The sequence below is a fragment of the Cheilinus undulatus genome, linkage group 3 (genome assembly GCF_018320785.1).
Source record: "Cheilinus undulatus linkage group 3, ASM1832078v1, whole genome shotgun sequence".
Taxonomy (NCBI): Eukaryota; Metazoa; Chordata; class Actinopteri; order Labriformes; family Labridae; genus Cheilinus; species Cheilinus undulatus.
Window position 1 is genome coordinate 18206118 of NC_054867.1, and position 20560 is coordinate 18226677.

The 20560-nt window shown below is 39.7% G+C and overlaps 1 protein-coding gene across 3 annotated transcripts in view; it reads right to left on the bottom strand.

The window, feature by feature from the left end:
- Window positions 1-20560, bottom strand: part of LOC121506549 (FYVE, RhoGEF and PH domain-containing protein 5-like) — a 57962-nt gene that overhangs the window by 29007 nt on the left and 8395 nt on the right. For all 3 annotated transcript variants that reach the window (XM_041782388.1, XM_041782389.1, XM_041782387.1), the window contains exons 3-5: window positions 9126-9243; window positions 5500-5558; window positions 5110-5140 (exon numbers count right to left, since the gene is read on the bottom strand). In XM_041782388.1, the coding sequence (XP_041638322.1) occupies window positions 5110-5140; window positions 5500-5558; window positions 9126-9243 (208 nt within the window). The remainder of the gene's footprint in view (window positions 1-5109; window positions 5141-5499; window positions 5559-9125; window positions 9244-20560) is intronic.

Genomic DNA, 20560 nt, shown 5'->3' on the forward strand with positions numbered 1-20560 from the left:
CTGTGAATGGAGACAGCTTTACTCTCAATTTCACCCTTACACTCCACTTTATCCCGATTTTCCTCACGAAAGGCAGGTCAAGAAGCAATGTTAAGCAGTCGGTTGAGCAGCCAGTCATGCTTGGTCATAACTCAGCTCAGAGAATCTGTTCACATATCAAAGGTTATGAATGAGAAAAAATAATAAGTCTGAGGCTCACATGTAGCTGTTAAAGGGAAAGGCCTTCAGAAGAGGAGCACGGCCTCCCTTCCTATGTGGACACAGGGTCTGGAAATTCTTTGTATTCTTGTTATTCCTTATCAAACAATGGAACAATAGCTCATGTGTACCTCTCACTTAACACTCCTGCTGCTGTTATTTCTTCCCTAAACTACGTGTGTTTGCACAGTGCCTATAAGAACTAACACCCCCTTGGATATTTTACCCTTTATTGATTTAATAAATCACTCGTGGCCAATATAAATTTGCTTTTTTAACAACTTTTTTTTTTTTTTTTTTTTACAAAAAAACCCTCTTTATTTCAGTGTGGAAACAAATGTCTACAAAGTAATGTCAATGAAATAAAAAATATGTAATGTAAAATAAGTGGCTGCATAAATATTCACCCCCTTTAAAGTGACTGACCTAATTCAACAGAGGTCCAATCAATTGGTGCTAATCTCACAATCAGTGAAATGAGGATCACCTGAGTGCAGTGAATGTGTCTCAAGTGATTGTAGTATAAACATACCAGTGTCTGGAGGATCCAGTCACTGATTAGTCAGTATCCCTGGCTACCATTACACCATGATGACAAAAGAACACTCCAAGAAACTCAGAGAAAAGGTTTTTGAAAAGTATAAGCCAGGGGATGCATACAAAAATATCTAAGGCACCATTATCAAGAAATGGAATTGATACAACACATATTTGAATCTGACTGTGAAAGAAGGAGACTAGTGAGAGAGGCCACCAAGACACCTACGACTACTCTGAAGGAGTTACAAACTTCAGCAGCTGAGATGGGAGAGACTCTGCATACAACAACTGTTGCTGGGGTTCTTCACCAGACAAAAAGTTATGGGTGAGTTGCAAAGAGAAAGCCACTGTTGAAGAAAAATCAAATTAAATCTGGACAAGAGTTCACCAAGAGGCATGTGGGAGACTCCATGGTCATGTGGAAGAAAGTTTTTTGGTTTGATGAGACCAAGATGGTGCTTTTTGGCCATCAGACAAGACACTATGTCTGGAACAGAGGCCAAATTCTACACATCACCACAAACACATAATCCCCACTGTGAAGCACGTTGGCAGCAGCATTATGATGTGGGGATGCTTCTCAGCAGTTGGTAGCCAGCCCTAGAAGGGTTGTAAAGGCAGAGGGTAAAATGACTGTGGCAAAATATTGGAAAATCCTGGGGGACAATCTTATTCAGTCTGCGAGAGAACTACTGCTTGGAGGCTTATTTTCCAGCAAGACAATGACCTTAAACATACAGCGAAAGCTGCACAGAAATAGTTTAAAGATAACAAGTCCCCATGCAACCTGACAGAGCTTGAGCAGTTTTGCCTAAAGATGTTGAGTAAAATTGAACAACTTGCTGTCATTAATGGAACCATGAATTCTTTTCTCTACAAGAAAATCCTGAAGTTGAAAGTCCAGCCATCAGTTCGTGACCTCAAGCTCAAGTACACTTGGGTTATGCAGCAGGACAATGATCCAAAAAAACACCAGCAAGTCCACCTCTAAATGGCTTCTAAAATAAAACACAAAATAAAGCTTTTGGAATGGCCTATTCAGAGTCTTAAATCTGGTTGAGATACTGTGGCATGACCTTAAACAGGCCGTTAATGCTCAAAAACCCTATAATGTGGCCAAATTAAAACAGAGTGGGCCAAAATTCCAACCTTTGCAAGCAAGCAATCAGTTGCTAATTATTAGGTTTAGGGGGCCTAACTTCTTCAAACAGGGCCAGGTAGGTTTGGATGTTTTTTCACCAAATAAAGCAAATCTTTATTTAATACTACATTTTGTTTATACTCAGGTTATTCAGAGGCTGTTATGATGTTATTTGTTTGAACTGATACCTTGCCTAAAAATGTTTAAAATGTCTAAGAGCAGAGTTAGGCTTGTAATGATACTGACTGGAGTTAATACCGATGGCTCATTATATCCAAACAGGATCATTAGCAATGAAATGGACTACTTCTAGATATCGATTTCTTTATACCTGTAAGTGTTACTGTGGACCAAGTGTTTAGTGAAGAAACAGCCCATTTAAACATTTTCCAGAAAAAGTATTTGTAATAATTTGTTCATATGTCTTTGAAAAGAAGGGTGAGATAAGAGGTACTGCTTTTTTCCACAGGAGGTGATACATTCACTGCAGGAGCTTTAAATAATTCAGTCTACACTTGAACTTTATCGTCTAATGCCCATATTAACTTGCAACATATGTCTCTGTCTGTGCTCTGGCATGCAGCAGCTAATTAGTATAATTGAGCATCATGATGAGGTCGCAGATTTATGATTATTAGAGCAGTCCATTGTATAATATTTGCATTAGTTGCTGTTTAATGGCATCAAATTACACATTACACAAATCAGCTGCTTTTATACAGCCGGCAGGCATCCATAAATCATGCTGAGGGAGGGACACGAGAAATTCAGGTTATGACCTTGTTGAAGGTTAGAAGGTACAGGCTGACTGATGGGTTTGTCCAGCTTCAATGCCTCTTCCTGTCAGATTTGTGCTGGAAAATATCAACTTCATAGCAGCATGTTCAGACCATTCTTTGACACGTGCTGCCGGTTTGACCTCTTCTGTATGACCTTCCTTTTGGATTAAAATAAACTGCTGTTTTGACTGCTTTTGTGTTATTTGTGTGGAATATTTAGGTGACATTTGATTGATAGGTCAGTAAAACAGTTTTTGTAAATGGTACCAATCAAATTACACTTTATATAAAGCACAGAAAAATACGGTCTCATTTCTCAATATCCTCCAAAGGTTTTTCTTAAATTTGTTCTCAAGATGAATCTAAGAAGCCATTCTTAAATTGCCGAATTGTTCACCTCAGGTTTCTACATCACAAACTATATAAAAGGTAGAGCGTTACTGCCTCTAACTGACTTTACCATTCAGAGACCACTCCCATCCTCTCCTGCCTGCACCTGCACTGTCTCGGCTCTGAGAGCTCCGGCTATAGTAACGCTGCTGCTGGAGCTAATGGACCAAACAGGTAGTGCTCAGAACCACCACAGTCCACCACGGCACTATAGCCTGCATCAGAGGGACTCTAGAGGGGGAAAGTCCTCCACTTTAAAAGATCGCTATGAGGCAGCAGTGCTGTGGGACTCTGTCTGTGTCTCTCTCTGATAAAGGGACATCACTGTCACTCCCGCCTCATCTGGAAAGCCCTGTCCTTTTCCCCCTCCCTCCTCTCAGAGCCACACTGTTCACTTTCTGTGCATTTTTTTGAATTACAGAGGCGGGCGGAGTTAGCTCTGAGCCGGGGGTTCACTTACACTTTAAATGAAAAAGGGGAGGGTATTGGTGAAAATAAGAGGGGTATGCCTGCAGACACTACATCTCTTATGACCCTGTCTGTGTCAGAACGAAAATATACGCTAAAACTTTTAACTTCAGAGTTAGGATACCAGAAATTGAAAGTTAAAAATCTGATCTGCAAAATCTGATTATAAAAATTTAATATAGCTGAGTAATGTCTGCTTACAGGAAAAAAAGTGAATCCTTCATTCTAACGCAGCAAACTATGCACCTCTGTTAGCTGCATAAGCTACGTAGATAACGTAGCTTCATAGCTAATGTCGCTAATGCGCATAAAGCTAAGCTCTGACCTATTACTCTATTTTATTAAGGATATGAAATGTTCCTTAGTCTGTAATGTTTACAATATGTTTTTTCATGAATGTATCTCCCAGACTTTTTTATGAATAAATTTGATTAAAAAAAAACAAAAACTGGAAATACATTTTACCAGAAAATTATGGCACTTTCATTCTGACACGGACCAAGTCTCAAATGAATGGTGTGAGAGGGTCAGTCAGAGATGCACGGTCTGTAGCTGGACTGTTGTGGTGAAAATAGAGGAGAGATCATGTCTTATTTTTTCCAGAATAACTATGATAATAGATTATGATCTCACTCATTTAGACAGCATTGCCATTGGAAACAATCTAAACATTTTAACTTTTGTGTTCAGCTCATATTCATAATTCAAACATGTGATTTTGCTCTTGTATTGTGCTCAATTGTGTATAAGAGTTTTCTGGAGCGTTCTTAGATTTTCTTCTTAACTATGATTTGGTAGCTGTGATAGCCGTCTGTGACTGACACGCTCAGAAACCTCCAGCTCAGCCTCTCAGTGCTGCCCGCATGGAAATCAACATGCATTCAGGCATGACCCTGGCACCCAGGATCATTCATACTTCAGGAACCAATGAGCAACATCACTGAGACTATGTCCACATTTCATGTTTTATACAGCCTATGCGAAAAATCCCCTCTTACAAGCAGAAACATCAAACAAAAGAAGACTCACTGAAAGAGTGCCATCAGATTAGATCTGTACCAAGAGCTTCAGATGGCAGGTGCACCTTCAAAAGTGGGCCCCTCATCTTTAAAATCTACATCCTGCATTAACAACACTTGAGCTAAAAATTCTCTATTTTGAGACAAAGAAGCCAAAGGGCACTTTGCATCGAGTACTACCAAAATAAAAGCCCCCTCCACATCCTTTGTGTGACCTTTAGGTGGCAGACTGCCAGAAGAGTGGCAATAGTATCAGAGTATACATATCAGCTTAGATATACGGGCTGCATCAGTGAGAGCGCCTGGTGGACGCACGCTGTCGTCTTACAACCGACCACACCAGAGAATGACACGTCAACTTTGTCAAGACCAGGAAGTAGATCTTGCTGCAACAACATTGATAAACCTGAGCAGAGCCTTACGACAGGCGGGAGGAGGAGAAGACGGAGACAGAGACTAGGGAGCAGACACACAGGATGTGATGTTATCTGGAGGTTTTCAAGAAACTTTAATAGGCTCTCAAAGCAGGAGACATTTAAATCTAATACAGCACTGATGTGAAGGGTTTTCTTACCTCGTGAAGGTGCTTGAGAGCGCTGACATGTCTGGAACACAAGGAAAGAGAGGAAAAAAGGGATTTATAGCCTTCAACTTAAGTGTGTTAATCTTTCTAGAAGACTCATTAAATTATCATGCAGGATGAGAAAACTACATCAAAGACTGGTTAAGTACGAATCAGGGCAAGGACAAGGATGGTGATTTAATAAATTACACAAGACACCTGCGTAATTGTCTGCCACTTTCTCTGCATGCAGCTTAATAAATCAGCAGATGAGCAAAAAAGGTAAATGTGGAGGATACGGTGGTTTTAAGGCTAAAAGCATACATATTGGATTTGTATGCAGCTGTGTCGTATGTGATGACATGTGCACAATGAGGGAAATCCACAAGTGCAGATACTCACAGCCTCTCTGAGTCGACAAGCTCTTTAGCGACGTAGAAAGCCCGGGAATGGCCATCAATCTGTGTGACAGGGAGGAGAACAGTGGGAGATGAATGAACAGCACTAATGTTCAAAGGCTCTCTGTGGGCTCTTATTCCTCTCAAACATTAATGGCAACAGCAGCCAAGGAGAGTGGCGAAAAAACAAATTCACTTTTTTTGTTAGACTCTGCTGTCAAAAGAGACTGATTATTTCATTACTATGCAGCATAGACATGAGGGCTCTCTCAAACACCAGACGTTTAAATTCAGATGCATTATGTATGAGAGGCCGTGTTGACAACAGTGCTGCCCATTGATTTAAAGGCTAATCACTGGGACTCAAAACATCCCAACCAAAACAAAACACGGCAGCCATTTAGGGGTTTACCAGCAGAGCTGTATCAGTGTTATTTTTTCCTCTGTGACGATTCCCAAACACTGAATCAAAGAAAAACCGTTCCTTGTTTCCGCCAAAAGCAACCAAGCACTCATTGAACGATCTGATCCCAGGGCCAAGTGGAGTCTCTCTGGTCATCTTTTCTTTTTCTGTCTTTAATTTACTGTATTTTTTCTTTGAAGAGATGGCAAACAAGGAAATGTGTGTGTCGTAAAGGGAGAAGGATTGTGGTGTTATTGTGGTAGGAGCAGGAAAGGAGGGGTCCAAGTCTCAGCAACTGTAAAATGGCCGACTTTTACTGTACGGAAGTCTAGAGTGATACATTTCAACTTTGGGAGCATGGGATTTTCATTCACATGTTCCAAATTTGTATAGTAGGGATTTAATGTAACACTGATTGAACAATAAGGTAGATATCACGATACTGGTTTAAGAATACACTTTAATCAGCATTTTAATGTCTCTGTGCTGGCAGTAGCCTTGCCTGGAAGCCTTATTTTTCTGTCCATCCATCCATGGTCGGTCTGTGTCTATCCTGCCATTCTTATAAATGCAATATCTCAATAGCACTTTGTCAGATTTCCTTCAAACTTTCAATGTAAATGCACAAATGTTTTACTTAACTGATGAATGACTTATTTGATTTTGGATGACAAAGCAGTGGTTCTTAACTGATGGGTCTGGACCCATAAGTGGGTCACAAAGCTCTTTCCAGTGGGGTGCATACATGTGCCTGGTAAAAACAAAACAAAACATTGTGGCAAAAAAGTCTATGATGTGCAGAAGCTCTAAGTGAACACTTTTTTATTTAACTTGTTTTTCCAGGAATAAGAAGTACGATAGTCATACTAAGCTAATGTAGCTACATTAGTTTTAGCAAACGAAGCATATGCTAACATAACTTACATGGAACTCTGTTAGCTTTTGCTTTAGATACATTGGCTACATAGCTACATTGTCTATGTAGCTTATGTAGCTAATGTAGGGTTGTTAGCTTTCACTTTAGCTACATATCTACACTATCTACATTGCATTAATGCTAACTTAGATTTGTTTGCTTTTGCTTTAGTTACATTAGCTACATAGCTAGGTAGCTAATGTAGCTAATGTAGCTTTGTTACCTTTCACATTAGCTACATAACAACATTGTCAACGTAGCTATGAAGCTAATGTAGCTTTACTAGCTTTTGCTTTAGCTACATTGCCTACATAGATAGGTAACTAATGTAGCTTTACTAACTTTCCCTTTAGCGACATTGGCTATGTAGCTACACTGTTTAGGTAGATTATATAGCTTTGTTAGCTTAAGCCTTAGCTATGTTAGTTGTGTTTAAATGTTTTATGGAGGACAAGCTTTTTTTTCATGTAAGACTGTTTAATCTGCTTTATCTTTTGTTATGCGATTAGGTTTTGCAGGTCAGGTATTTGAATTTTAACTTTTGGTATACAAACCCTGACCTTAAACCTAACCATATAAAATTATGATGAAGCACCTACGACCTGTCCTATGATGATTTATCGTCCTTATTAAATGTACATTATTTCTTCATGAATTAAAAAATTGTGTTTTGTAGTTGTATGGTTGCCTATAAAATGATGTATAAATTCCTTTATACAAATTACACCAATAATATATTGCCAAACTATTTTACAAAAAGAGTACTTTTTCAAATCTTAAAAACTATAAAAAAGCCAGATCTATATTCAGCAACAATTAGCTAAAACATCTTTAAATAAACAATGCTTCTGCCTGGGTTTGTGGTTGTATTGAAAGTCTCATTACATCCTTATAAATTGTAAAACGTTCCAGCCAAAGGCCCGTTGATACATCACAGTTAGCCTTCAGTAGGACTTCTGCAGCATTCTTTATTATTTATCGTCTTGATTTCTCTGCATGAATTTGCTGCTTCAAGCATTGAACTGGCCACTCTCTGTTCTGTCTTAATTAGGGCCCGAGCACCAACCAAGGGTCGGGTGAGATCCCTATTGTATTTGCTTTGCTTGATTTTTTCACCTCTTTGAGGTCTGATTGGGGGCCTTAACATATTGACTCAAGATTTTTTTGCTTAAACTAGACAACCTTGAGACCAAGGGGACTTATCTGCTTCACACTAGACTTGTTTTTCCTCAAACTACACAAGTTGAAGATAAAAGCTTGTGCTGGGCAGACGTTTTCACGCCTGTAATGAGGTCCCAACCTTAATACAAGACTTGATAGCCCCTTTTTTCACCAATTTTCTCAAAAAACATGGTATAAAAAACAATTATTGTTCATAACTCTTTAGTGCTTATACCAATAACCACTAAGCTTCCCACAGACGATCACACATGGAGCCTCTATCAAATCATGCACCAACATAATAAGTTCATGACAGCCAGTTCTGTCAAAACAAAATTTAATTTCTCACTTTTTCCTCTTTCATTATTAAAAAAATTCAGCCCCCAAACAGCATTGAACTTAGGCAGATGATCTTCAGTCTGCACATGCACCATGACACACCTACAAAAAAGCCTCTTCGACCCATCCCAAAATCCCAACAGGAAAACTACCTGCTTCACTGGAATTTCAAAATAATGCCTCTTTTTGGACAATTATTCACTGAAAACTGATGTAACTTTTAACTTCAGAGTTTTATGGCAGCACATCAGTATCACACTGAACACATCCACATGGAAACAGCTCATCATAGCGCCCTCCTCTGCCAACAGGAAGTGATGCAAATAGGTCATTTCTGTATTCCTCTTAGTGTGTTGAACCTGTCATGCTCTGATTTTTACCTGAAGTCCTCAATATTTGTCCCAACGTTGACATGTTTCATTAACAGATATTCCAGTGGCCATGGTGGCCATTTTGATCCTTCGCCATCAGACAGGAAGTGGATGCAACTCTCATCTGACACATCCCATTGCCTTCATATTTTACATGCATCATCAGGGTCTGCCTCACTACAGATTTCAATGTTAATTTCATACATATCAGCATCCACTTGCATCACTATGCCATTTACTGTTGAGGGGCAGTACTACCTAAAGTGCACTGTGCTTGTTTTTTTACATGACAAAACTCAAAGGAGGATCTACATGGTCTCTGCTGTGCTGCAGCACAATGCATGGGTTTGCTAACACCCGACTATTACCACACACTGGTGGTTGTGGCACACCCCTACATGCGCTGGGACCATAGCTTGCATTTGTATCCTGAGTCTCACCTGCCGGTCGTAGCATTGCTCTGCAGCCCCCTCCTCCTCCTCTGAGGTCCGTCCGTGGTCCTCGTCTGCTGACAGCCCAGCAGAAACAGGGTTCATTGGGAAAGGCTCAGTGTAGGCACTGCAAAGAGAAGAAACAAAAGTATAAAAACAGCCAAAACATATATATGAATATTTAATTTAATAGCAGCATCTTCATCATATCATGTGCCCAGCAGTGATACTTCACCCATAAAGACCAACAATGAGTGTTTTCAGTTGGGGATGCTAAGATACATCAGGGAGATACAAACAGCCCATTTTCAGTGAAAAGCAGCCGTATGCTATCTTTGCAGCAGCATATTCTCAAAACACTGAGCAAAACCCCAACCCTCCGTAGATGAACGGTTTAGCTTTTCCTGTGTGAGTCTCTGAACGTTTGCAGTCTTCATACAGAGTCCTCCAGTGGCACGCTGTAATCCCTTTCATGATTGATTCTCAACCACAGATGGCACAGTTGTGTTCTTAAGCTGTAATCCTTTTTGCGGGCTGCTGTACCTGAGGGGGCACGCTTCGGTCATTTCACATTTAATCCCTTTAAAGACTACCTGTGGTAATTATAAATGTCCTGTGACCCATTAGATCTACTCTGTGTGTTGATCTGATTCACCTGGAAGATAATGATAGGATGTTAACTGGGTATAATGTCTATTCAGATAAACAACATCTGTAGGCCAGCTTGGCCTTTAAATGTCACTCCGCTGTCATGTAGCTGTTTATTCCTTAGATAAGATTGTTGGCAAATCTCACAACCAATCAAAACATTTCAGCATAAATGTCCTGCAAAATATCACAGGTTACAGTAAGTTAAGACATAAAAGTTGATTTTAGGGATGCACGATATTATCGGCATCGGCGGATAATAGCTTAAAAAGTTAACTATTGGTATCGGCCGATAATAAAATGTACGCTGATCTGTACGACCGATAATGTGACGTCATAATTAAGCAAACGCGATGACGCCGGACGTGCGCCAACAACAAACTCAACATGGCTGTGTGTGTTAAGTTTGAGGTGCGGGAATAAGACAGCAAAGCAGCTGTTTGCATTGTATGTAAAGTACATGTGATGCGAGGAGGACTCGACAACACGCCTTTAACACCGACATTTTAATTTTGCATCTAAAAAAGCGTCACCCTGATGACTACAAGGACTTTCTTAAGATAAAGAATGACAAAACTTTGTGCCAGGGAAAACTCGTCAACAGCCTCTACTTAAGTCATTCGACATCTTTAAGCCTGTCTCACATCACATGGAAGACAGAGGAAAGATCTTAATGTGATTAATTTGCCTTTATTTTTTGATTATTTAACCAAAATTAATGCTGCCCTTTAACAGTAGGGATGCAAACACCAGTATCTGTAGATTTTGTCTACAAAGTAAATTTTTGGAATAAGCAGGTATTCTTATTCCAGCTGATATTTACCATCAAAGTATCAACTGTAAATATCGTATGTATGTACGAATAAGTTCATTGAGTTTTAGGCAGGATCAACAGACCTACAATAGCTGAAGTATTTTTTCTTTGTTCATCTTCGTTACTTAAACTTTAAAGTGAGTTTTAAAGACTAAATGTGTGGGTCTGAACAACATTTACAAATAGGTATCTGTATATGTGACAATAAACTAATTTTTTTTTCCTTGTGGGCAACAAAGCCATTAGCTATTAGCAAACATTTTGCCAGAATAAATATATTTGTGAGAAATTGTGTTCAAATGTATTCTTCTGGTGTTTTACAGATAATGATGAACGATGTCCTGAGGTCTTAAACAGCCCTGTGAGGAAAGCAGTATTAAAAGACTAAAGGTTAACAGAGCCACTCTCTGGATTTCATCTCCATTCAGACACACACACACACCACACACACACACCTCACCATTGGGTGGGCTGCACCTATAGGCCATTACTCATGGTTGACCTGAGAGCAGACAGATGAACCTGCTGTGGGTTCCTTGGTGAGGACTGGAGACACTGAGATGAGGCTTAGGCTTTGATTTATTCACAGACAGAGGGGAATTCCTTCATACAATGCCTATAACAAGTATTCACCTCCTTGGATGTTTTACCCTCTACATGATTTTATTACTCAATCATGGTCGATATAATTTGGCTTTTTTGACAAAAAAAACTTTCATGTCAAGGGATGACAGATTCTACAAAGTAATGAATATTAAATAAAAATGTGAGATTTTAAAAAAGTGATTGCATAAATATTTACCAGCTTTAAGTCAGTATTTAGTCAATGCACCTTTGTCTTCAATCACAGCACTGAGTCTGTGAAGACAGGTCTCAGTCAGGCCTGCACATCCGGACACTTCCATTTTACTACATTCTTCTTTGCGAAAGTGCTCAAGCTCTGTCAGGTTGCACAGGGATCAGGTATGTGCAGCCCTTTTTGAAGTCCCTCTCTGTTGGATTGAGGTCAAGGCTTTGTCTCGGCCACTCAAGAACATCCACCTTGTTGTCTTTCAACATTTCTGAGTAGCTTTGGCTGGATGCTCCTGGTCATTGTCTTGCTGGAAAATCAACTTTCTCCCAGGCCGTAGTTCTCTTACAGACTCAATAAGATTGTCCTCCAGTATTTTCCTATTTTCTGCCACATTCATTTTACCATCCACCTGTACAAGTCTTCCAGGGTCGACTGCTAAGAAGCATCCCTACAGCATGATGCTGCCATCACCAGTGGGGATGTTGTGTTTGTGGTAATGTTGCATGATATACTGAAGTTTTTTGTATTTTTCAGTACTTTATTTTGAACAGTATGGCACCAAAATTTTCGGTGTCACTTATTGGTCAAATATAGCTCGCAAGATAGGCAGACATTGTCAACAGCGATATTGACAATGGTCACATAACTCCAGTTAGCCATTCAGTTTAGTATGGTACAAACCGCAACCACAGGAGGAAGCACCTCCGCTACTGACAACAACAAAAGCGGCTCATCCACCGTAATACCTCTGCGTGCACAGGTGAACAGAATGGGCTACCTTACCCAATTAGCAGATGCTGAACACTGGACTTATTGAACCTGCCCTCTGAAAGTGCTACAATCAGTCATACCAGCACACACAAGATCACCAAGCACCTCAGTGACAAACCCACAGCATGTCTGAGGAGTACAAACCACCACAGGTTAGCACAGAAGCTAACTGGCTAGCCCACTAGTGGGAAGATGATGGGCTGACAAATTATGTAATCTAATAAACAGAGTTTAAGCAAATCACATCGCTACCACCCCTACGCTGCAGCGCAGTGCGGTACATCACTAGCCTCCTTCTTGCACAGTCACTAAGTTTTTGAGATCAACCTGATCTAGGCAGATTTACACATGTGCCATATTAATTCTGTTGATGATGGACTTAAATGAACTTTGGGGGATGTTCAGAGCTGTAGATATGTTTTCTTTGTGTCCATCCCCTGAATTATACTTCTTTAATAACCTTTTCTCTGAGTTGGGGTGTTGTTTTGCTTTCATGGTGCAATGGTAGCCAGGAATACTTATTAACCAGTAACTGGACCTTCCAGGCTACAGTGATCCCCATATAACTAGTACCAGTTGTCTGGACATCAAACACTACATATATTTTTTATTTGACATTACTTTGTGGAAATCTGTCTTATCTTTGACATAAAGTTTTTTCTTATCTTTTTTGCCAAAAAAGCCAAGTTACAATGACTATGATTGATGATTTATAAAATCAATAGAAAGTAAAACATCCAACAGGTGAAAACTTTTTATTGGCACTGCATGTCCAACATATAAAACCTGTATTCTCACCTTCACCTTCTCACTATCTATCATCAGTATCACAAACACAGAAGAATCGTCTGTTCTGTAACTTGAGGATTGTGTCCAACTTCTACAAAGATATTCCAGAAAAGCCAAAGGAAAGGGAATTACAATGCATGAATACACTCTGTATTTAAAGTAATTGCTGTTGACTTCTGTGTAGTTTGTTTTAGTCTACCTTCACATGCTTGTATGCCAACCTAATCCATCACCCCATAAGATCCAAAAAATAACTTTTTATTCCCGTCTGTCAGCTTCATAAAATATTTGTATATTCAAAGCTGCTAATGTGTGGTATAGTAAAATGATATGGTAGTGTATGAAGCCTTTTAACTAGACCATTAAGGCAACGCTATTACTCCAGACAAAGCCAATGTCTTTTATAACATGGCAAAGTTAAATCTACTGTGTCCAATTCAGACGAGGATACAATGACTCTCTTTGAAAAGACCTGTATTCTCCTGTGAGTTCATGATGCCTGTAATGTGTAATTCAATAGAGCTAAACATTAGGTATTTAAATATATATTAGAAGCTGTGAGACAGGCCTTTTTCCACTTGTAATGGAGCTATTAAAGGAAATATGAGCAGCTGAAAGGGCTCATTAGACCGCTAACTATAGGAGACTGTGATACTGATGAGGGGATTTAGAGATCTGGAGCAGTTTTATATTGTTTGCTGTTGTTGGTGATGATGACTGACATTTAGCTTGTGGCTGTTGTGACACTGTGAGATGAGGAGATTTGTGAAAGTCTGGTGTTTTGACTGCTGCTGGCTGTGATTCACAGACTCATATGTGGCAATATTATGAGCTCAGAGCTCATGTATTCAGTTCATTTATTTAGTTCTCTTCTTTCTGGGAGCATTCCTGGCAAACCAGTGCACCAATAAAAGCAGACCTGGCATTCCCGACTGCACCACACCTCATCTTGTTGTTCAAGGTCGAGTCTGGGAACCTCCACCCCACAATGGTGACCCCCTTCTCCTCCCTTCAGCCTTTCTGTCCCCTCTCGTCCCCACCTCTCGTCAGAGTCCCACCCTTGTCCTGCATTTCCTGTAAACAGGCTGGTGGGAAGCTCCTTGGCTGGACGTTTCCTCCCCGGGGATGACCTGGCAATGACCTCCGAGCGCCAGGCACCAGGCCCGGCGAGCCAACGACACGCCCTGTCCACCAGCTCGCCACACAGCCTACGGCCACCACCCAGTTCAACAATGTACTTAAGATGGCTCCCTCATCACTACTAAGACTAACATAACAGTGGGTGGAGGGGCTGTTTTAGAGGCCATGGCAGGGCTTTGTCATCACTCTGAAGAGGCTCATGCACAGTTTGATGTGAAAACGATGCCAAGGGGTAAAGTAGAGATGTACAATTCTGCATACATTAGCAGAAAACACCACTATAGCTCTTTTACAGTGTGCACTGGGGCAACAACACATCTGCATTAGTGTTATAAGTCTACGAGGAACTACTTAAAGTTGACACAAACAACACTTAATAGGATCCAAGTTCAGCACCATCACAAATCCTGAGCTTCTTTTGGCTAAAACGCCCTTTTCAACACTCATTTGTTGCTTCATGACTTCTTGGCACAGACAGTCCTGCTGAGACTGCACTCTCAGCTGGAGGCTTTGATAAAATTGCACTGACTTGTAACTTAGCCTGCATGCACACACAAACAAACACTACATTTATGTGTGGGATAAATCATTAGCATGCATTCTTCTCCCATTGTTCACTGCTTGCTAATGAACATGTTTCTTTGCTTACCCCGAATGCATGTGCAGAAACAGGGTCTGAATGGTGCTACACATTAATCACACAACTGGAAACAAGCCAGGCCTGTAGCACAGCAGCTTTGTGAGTTCTCCTTAAAATGCATGTGTGATACTGTGTGCAGAACTCTGGGGCTGTTTAGTCACTTTCCTTACCACAAAAATCCACTTTATGTGGGTCTAAAATCACACTGACTGTTGAATGGATCTCAATAAATCACTGCCACCATCAGCGGGGCAGCCTGGGACAAACGATGGCAATGTCAAGCTTCGAATAGAGTTTAGAGTTGGACGTGCACACAAAGGCAGGGACAAACACCTACGGTGACTACACATGTCTGATATTGAGGGCACACTTGCACACGCATACATTCACACTCCAACAAACATAAACCATCCCTGTACAGACACAGCAAAGAGTAGCCCTGGCAACAGCAGCTTCTCCGGAGGGAATGCTGCGAAGGCGAGGTGACAGGGCAGATAGGTTATTTGCATCATTGTGAGAGGTGTAAGACCTCCAAAACACAATGAAGCACATCGATAACATCAGTGAAGAGAAAAAGAGCCCTCACTGAGGGACCATTGTCTGTGAAGTGGAAGGGTTTCAAACGCTGAGATACTTGGAGGGTTTAAAGCACACTACATATAAACAGTCAGATCATGGCATTATGTCTACAGCTGTACACAATCTCAGATAGAGACAGTATAGCTTTACATGTGTAAAATAATGTCTAAATCATTCTACCTAAAAGCTAAACCCTTCATTTTAGACAATATCTAAATAGATGCTAAAAGAAGCAGCAGTAAGTTACAGATAATGAAAACAGAATATTGCAAAACAAATGACAGATTTAAATAGATATACAGAGGTTTAACTGGATATAAACGTGTGTCACTAGATCCACAAGTGTGTAATTAGACCTACAAATGTGAAAACAAATCTAAAAAGGTGGATATTGATGCAAAAATGTATAAATAGTAGTGATGCACAGATGCATCAGCCCTTTTTACAGACATCTGCAAATGATGTGGACATGAAGAGATGTAAGTTGCTAGTGTTTGCCTGTTGTGTTTTATCAGTTTAATACTGGCATCAGCACACCCAACCCAACACCCTTTAGAGAAGACAGTGCCCTGTTGGACTAACTCTGGTCTGTTTTCATGGTGAAACAAGAGAGAAAATGATGGCATTGTGGTAGTGTTACACAAAAAGAAGAGATTTAAACATCACTGGTATTGGCCATTGGCTAAAATGTTACTTTTACCAATAGTATTGGTATTGGCCCTGATTTAAAAAACATCTTGTATAGAGATTAGATTAATAAATATAGTGACAGATCTATAATTAAATAAATAGATCCACAAATGTGTAAATGGGTGTAAAAATGTGTACTCATCAAATGCAAAAACAATTCTAAAAAAGTGGAAACTTATCCACAAGTATGGAAAAAGATTTTAAATGTATTGAGACCCATGAGTAAATCAGTGGTTTCCAGACTTTTTTTTCTTGGAGCCTGACCTTCTGGTACCTAAGAATAGCTGAGCTAGGTGAAAAATAAAACAATATACTGCAGTCAAAAGTCAACATCGATTTTAACTGTTTCATTGATAAAATCTGGAGAAAATGGCCTACACATGTTTTTCTTACCAAAAAAACCTTGTTTTAGCAAAGGTAATACTAGTTAGTGATAGGTACTTTTCACATTTGAACCAGTACTCAGCAGTACCCATTTTTGGTACTTCTGTGTGTGAATAAGCAATAATAAATTATATTTCATTTATAAAATAACCTTAGAACTTCTGACTTTTAGATATGTATTTCTCAATATCAAATTTAACATAACATCACAAATGTTTCTAAAAATTACTCCAACATGGAAAAACTAAACTACTATAACTACCCAAAGGTTTTTCTTTATAATGTATAAATTAACACCCAGTCCCACTACCTCCTATTCCTCTAATTTCCCCTCTCGTGCGTTGGGGGGGCGAATAAGTTTAAAACAAATGAACAATAGAGGATTGAGTCAAAATAAATAAGTAAAGGTAGAATATTTTACAAATTAAAATATTACAAACTACAAATCGTGCAGTTCGTTTTCAACAAAACAACAAATTCGGTACCCATGCCTAAATATAGTTGACAAAAACTGACTAGATGACTAAACTAAAATGCAAAATCACTTTCCTTAACCGAAACTAAATAAAAACTAAACTTGAAAATGAAGACTAAAGGCTATGACAACTAAGACTAAAAGTCTGTGTTCATAAAACAATAAGATCTGAGTTAAAATCTCCCTAGTTTGAGTCTTTGACATGCACATACTGACTGACATGTAGACCCAAGCCCAGGCAGTGTTAAATGGCCTGATTTGATTGGTCAAGACTTCACACAATGGTAATTTGTGGCCTCAAGGTTAATTCAGATGTCACATTTGAATGTTTTTATTTAAATTGTGTGATGTTTATTTTGTCTGACCGCTGCTGGTCTCAGTTAACCATATTACTGAAAAAAACTCAAACTAATAAAAAATAAACTAAAATAAAGCAAACTGACAAACCATAAGTAAATACTGATAAAAACTGAACTGAAATTTAATACAAAAAGTACAAATGAAATAAAAATAAAAAAACTACTGAAAAATAAAAAACTATTAGTAACTTGGCAGTAATTGAAGTGGTGTTTTACTGTCATTTAAGTGAATATGTACAAATCTAATTTTGGAAATCTCTGCCCCTCGGGGGTCCTGCACCCCAGGTTGGGAACCAATGCAGTGAATAAATAGATCTACAAATGTGGAACAAATCAACAAATGCATAAACTGATCTGTATAGGATTTAATAGTTCCCTAAATCTTGCAGGTCTTAAATCACTCAGGGCATCTTCCCTATTGGTCCTTTGCCCTAAAGCTGCTGCACCAGGTCAAATCTATCCTGTGGCTCCTTTCCTGCATGTCCTTTCCAACTCTCACTATCTCCTTCCAGTTTGCTATCCACTGTCCTTACTGAGGAAAGGCATTAATTTTACATAAACCCCATCTAATCTTTTCTGCCTATAAACATATTTTATACAGTCTCCTGTGTTCAGTGGCACTATGAAAGGAGGGAAGTTTAAAGAGCAAGTCAGAATTGGGACTTTTAAATGATTAAAAACTCAAATCCACCACGCCTGAGCCAGCAGGCAAACCTGGATCTTAAAGGGAACAAGAGTTAAAACTCTGGTAGGTTTGATTCATGTTACACCCAAAACACACCTTTGCATAATCAAGGCACGTAATACAGCTGTTTTTGTGCTCTTGCCTGGGATTTTTGCCAGGGTTGTGCAGCATCTAGACAGCAAAATGAAGGCAGACACGCCTTAAATTGATATGTGCCATGCATGTTTTCTGCCATCTAAAAGGGCCCTTACTTTTCAGCCATTGATTACTGAGCTACATTAGAAATTGCTGTGTGTATCTGTAGGTGTGATATTAATTTCTGGATCCATGAATGCATTTGTGGGTGTTTTTTGCACACCGTGAATTTGTTGTGCAACAATAACAGCTCCATAGGAAGCTACAAGAAACAGAAAGCCTTAAGGTGGATGCTCATCTCCAGCTTTTAAAGCTGCTCTTGGTCTGTCTCCTTTGACTGTACACACAGGTCATCAAACAGGACTATTTTATTAAGACTGGGGAAAGACTGTGGCCCGTAGTGGCTGCAGCCGGGGCACTAGCAAAGGTAATATGGTACAGTCTGACCACAGTGATTCCTCAATCTATCACACTCTGCAGTAAATCCTGCAGCCCCTCCAGGGTCCAATGAAAGAAAAGCACTTGGGAGAGAGCTACTTTAATAAAAGCACTCCTAAACTTAACCATAAGTGTCAGGTACAGGAGAGCAATTACACCACAACTGCTCTTGTTCCCACTTCCCCCTCCTTCATACTTCATCTCTATAGTCTTGTTTTCTTACTCTTCTGCACCTTCCATTAACACATCCTCCTGTCTTACACTCTCACCTTCTCACCCATTTTCTCTGCTTCCTTGTGTGAAAGGAGCTCCCTCTGAATCTCTGCACCTTTAATTGCAGCACATAATGACTTTCTTTAATTTGAATAACATATGATCTGTGAGCGAGCCAATTACCGATTCTTTCTCCTCTGACTTGCTGAGGTAGCAGCGGCACCAGATGTGACCGCTAAATCCACCAAATGAAAAACCACAGTAAGCTCTCCCACAAGTATTGTCCATCTCTCCAAAAGCTAGCGATGCCTGACACAGCAGGCTGCTCATCTCTCAACGAACCCTCACCTACAAGAGGGAGATCTGATTTTACTCAGCCAGGTGCCCCCTGCTCATCTGAGATACAGTGTAAGACTATCTGTCAGGGGTCAAGATTGGCCCTCTGAGCAGATGGGGCCATGGCTAATAACACAGCTGACTATTTTAAGAGTGATTCCAAGAATACTCACTTGCTCAGTATTAAGGGAACCCAAAAGATGAGCTTAGTGTCAAGAGTCAATTACAAAAAGGTTGAGCAAGGCTGCAGAAAAAGACATCTGATACTGGTAGATCAAATCTATATTATTAAAAATGTACAAGGTACATTTAGTACACCTCATCTGTTTTCATGACATTAAAGTATGAAAAAGGTTCTCTATGAATGTGCATAATTATGGGTGTGGAGGATTTCACTGAGAGGTGGGAGCTTTGTAGTTTTTTTTTACCAGTATTTTTGCAAAAACCACATTCAAACCACCTCTTTGTCTGTTGCTAGACTGATTAAATTTTAGGTTAGACTAGGATTTCCTGCATGGCCCTGGGTCAACATCAAAATGTGTGGCGAAGGGCAGTGGATCAAAAATATTATTCCAAAAATATTTTTATCGATTCACAACATTACCCTTGATTCACTTGTTAACCACAGTAGTGGTTTTCAGCTCGTGGGTCAAGAACCAAAAGTGAGTTGTGAAACCTTTTTCAGTGAGTCATGAAATGCATTCAAGGACACAAAAATCTTACCATAAAGTCCATGAAATTCTAAACTAGGAATGCAAGATTTATGAGTCCATTAAACTTATTATTCATCATTTTTTATAAACACAGGCCTAATATCCTGGTCAAATCTCCTCCTCCTGCCACTAGCCACCACAGCTTCAGTGAATGGCCTCTGCCATTCTGTCAGAACTTTCCCCAGCACTTTGCAAGACATTAACACAAGAAGCTTAGAGTTTAGCATGTTATAGGTACAGTGCAGTATGACAGTTTTTTAAACAACAGAATGGAAAACAAGTTGTATGTAGGCTGTCAAGGGTATACAACTACCCAACCAAAGTGAAAAGAGGCCACATATCAAGCACGATATTAATCTGCAAAGAGGAATGAAAGCTAGCAGAGCTAGCTGCTAATGTTAGCCATGCTCTACACAGCATGTCAGACTCACTCGAATCTGTGATGAATTACACTGTTTTCTGGGCAGTGGTTTAGCTCAGAGGGTAGAGCAGATGCCCATAAACAGAGGCTATAGTCCTTGATGCACTGGTTGCAGGATCGTTCCTGGTCTTAGGACTGCATGTGTTCCCCCCACTCTCTCTCCACACGTTCCAGTTCCTCTTTAGTGGTCCTATCTAAATAAAGGAAAAACTGTTTCAAGTGTTTCCTCCTCTTAAGGCTGTTCAGTTAAATGCAATTTAAATGGGTGTTTAGCTGAATAGGGAAATAGATGCCTGGCACCATCTTAAGTCCAAAAGGTACTATATTTATGAAATAATATGATGTTTAAAAAAAAAAACATATTGGAAATGTAGTTCACAATTTTTCATTTAGGAGGTGGTGGTGAGTCCTAAGGCTTGAC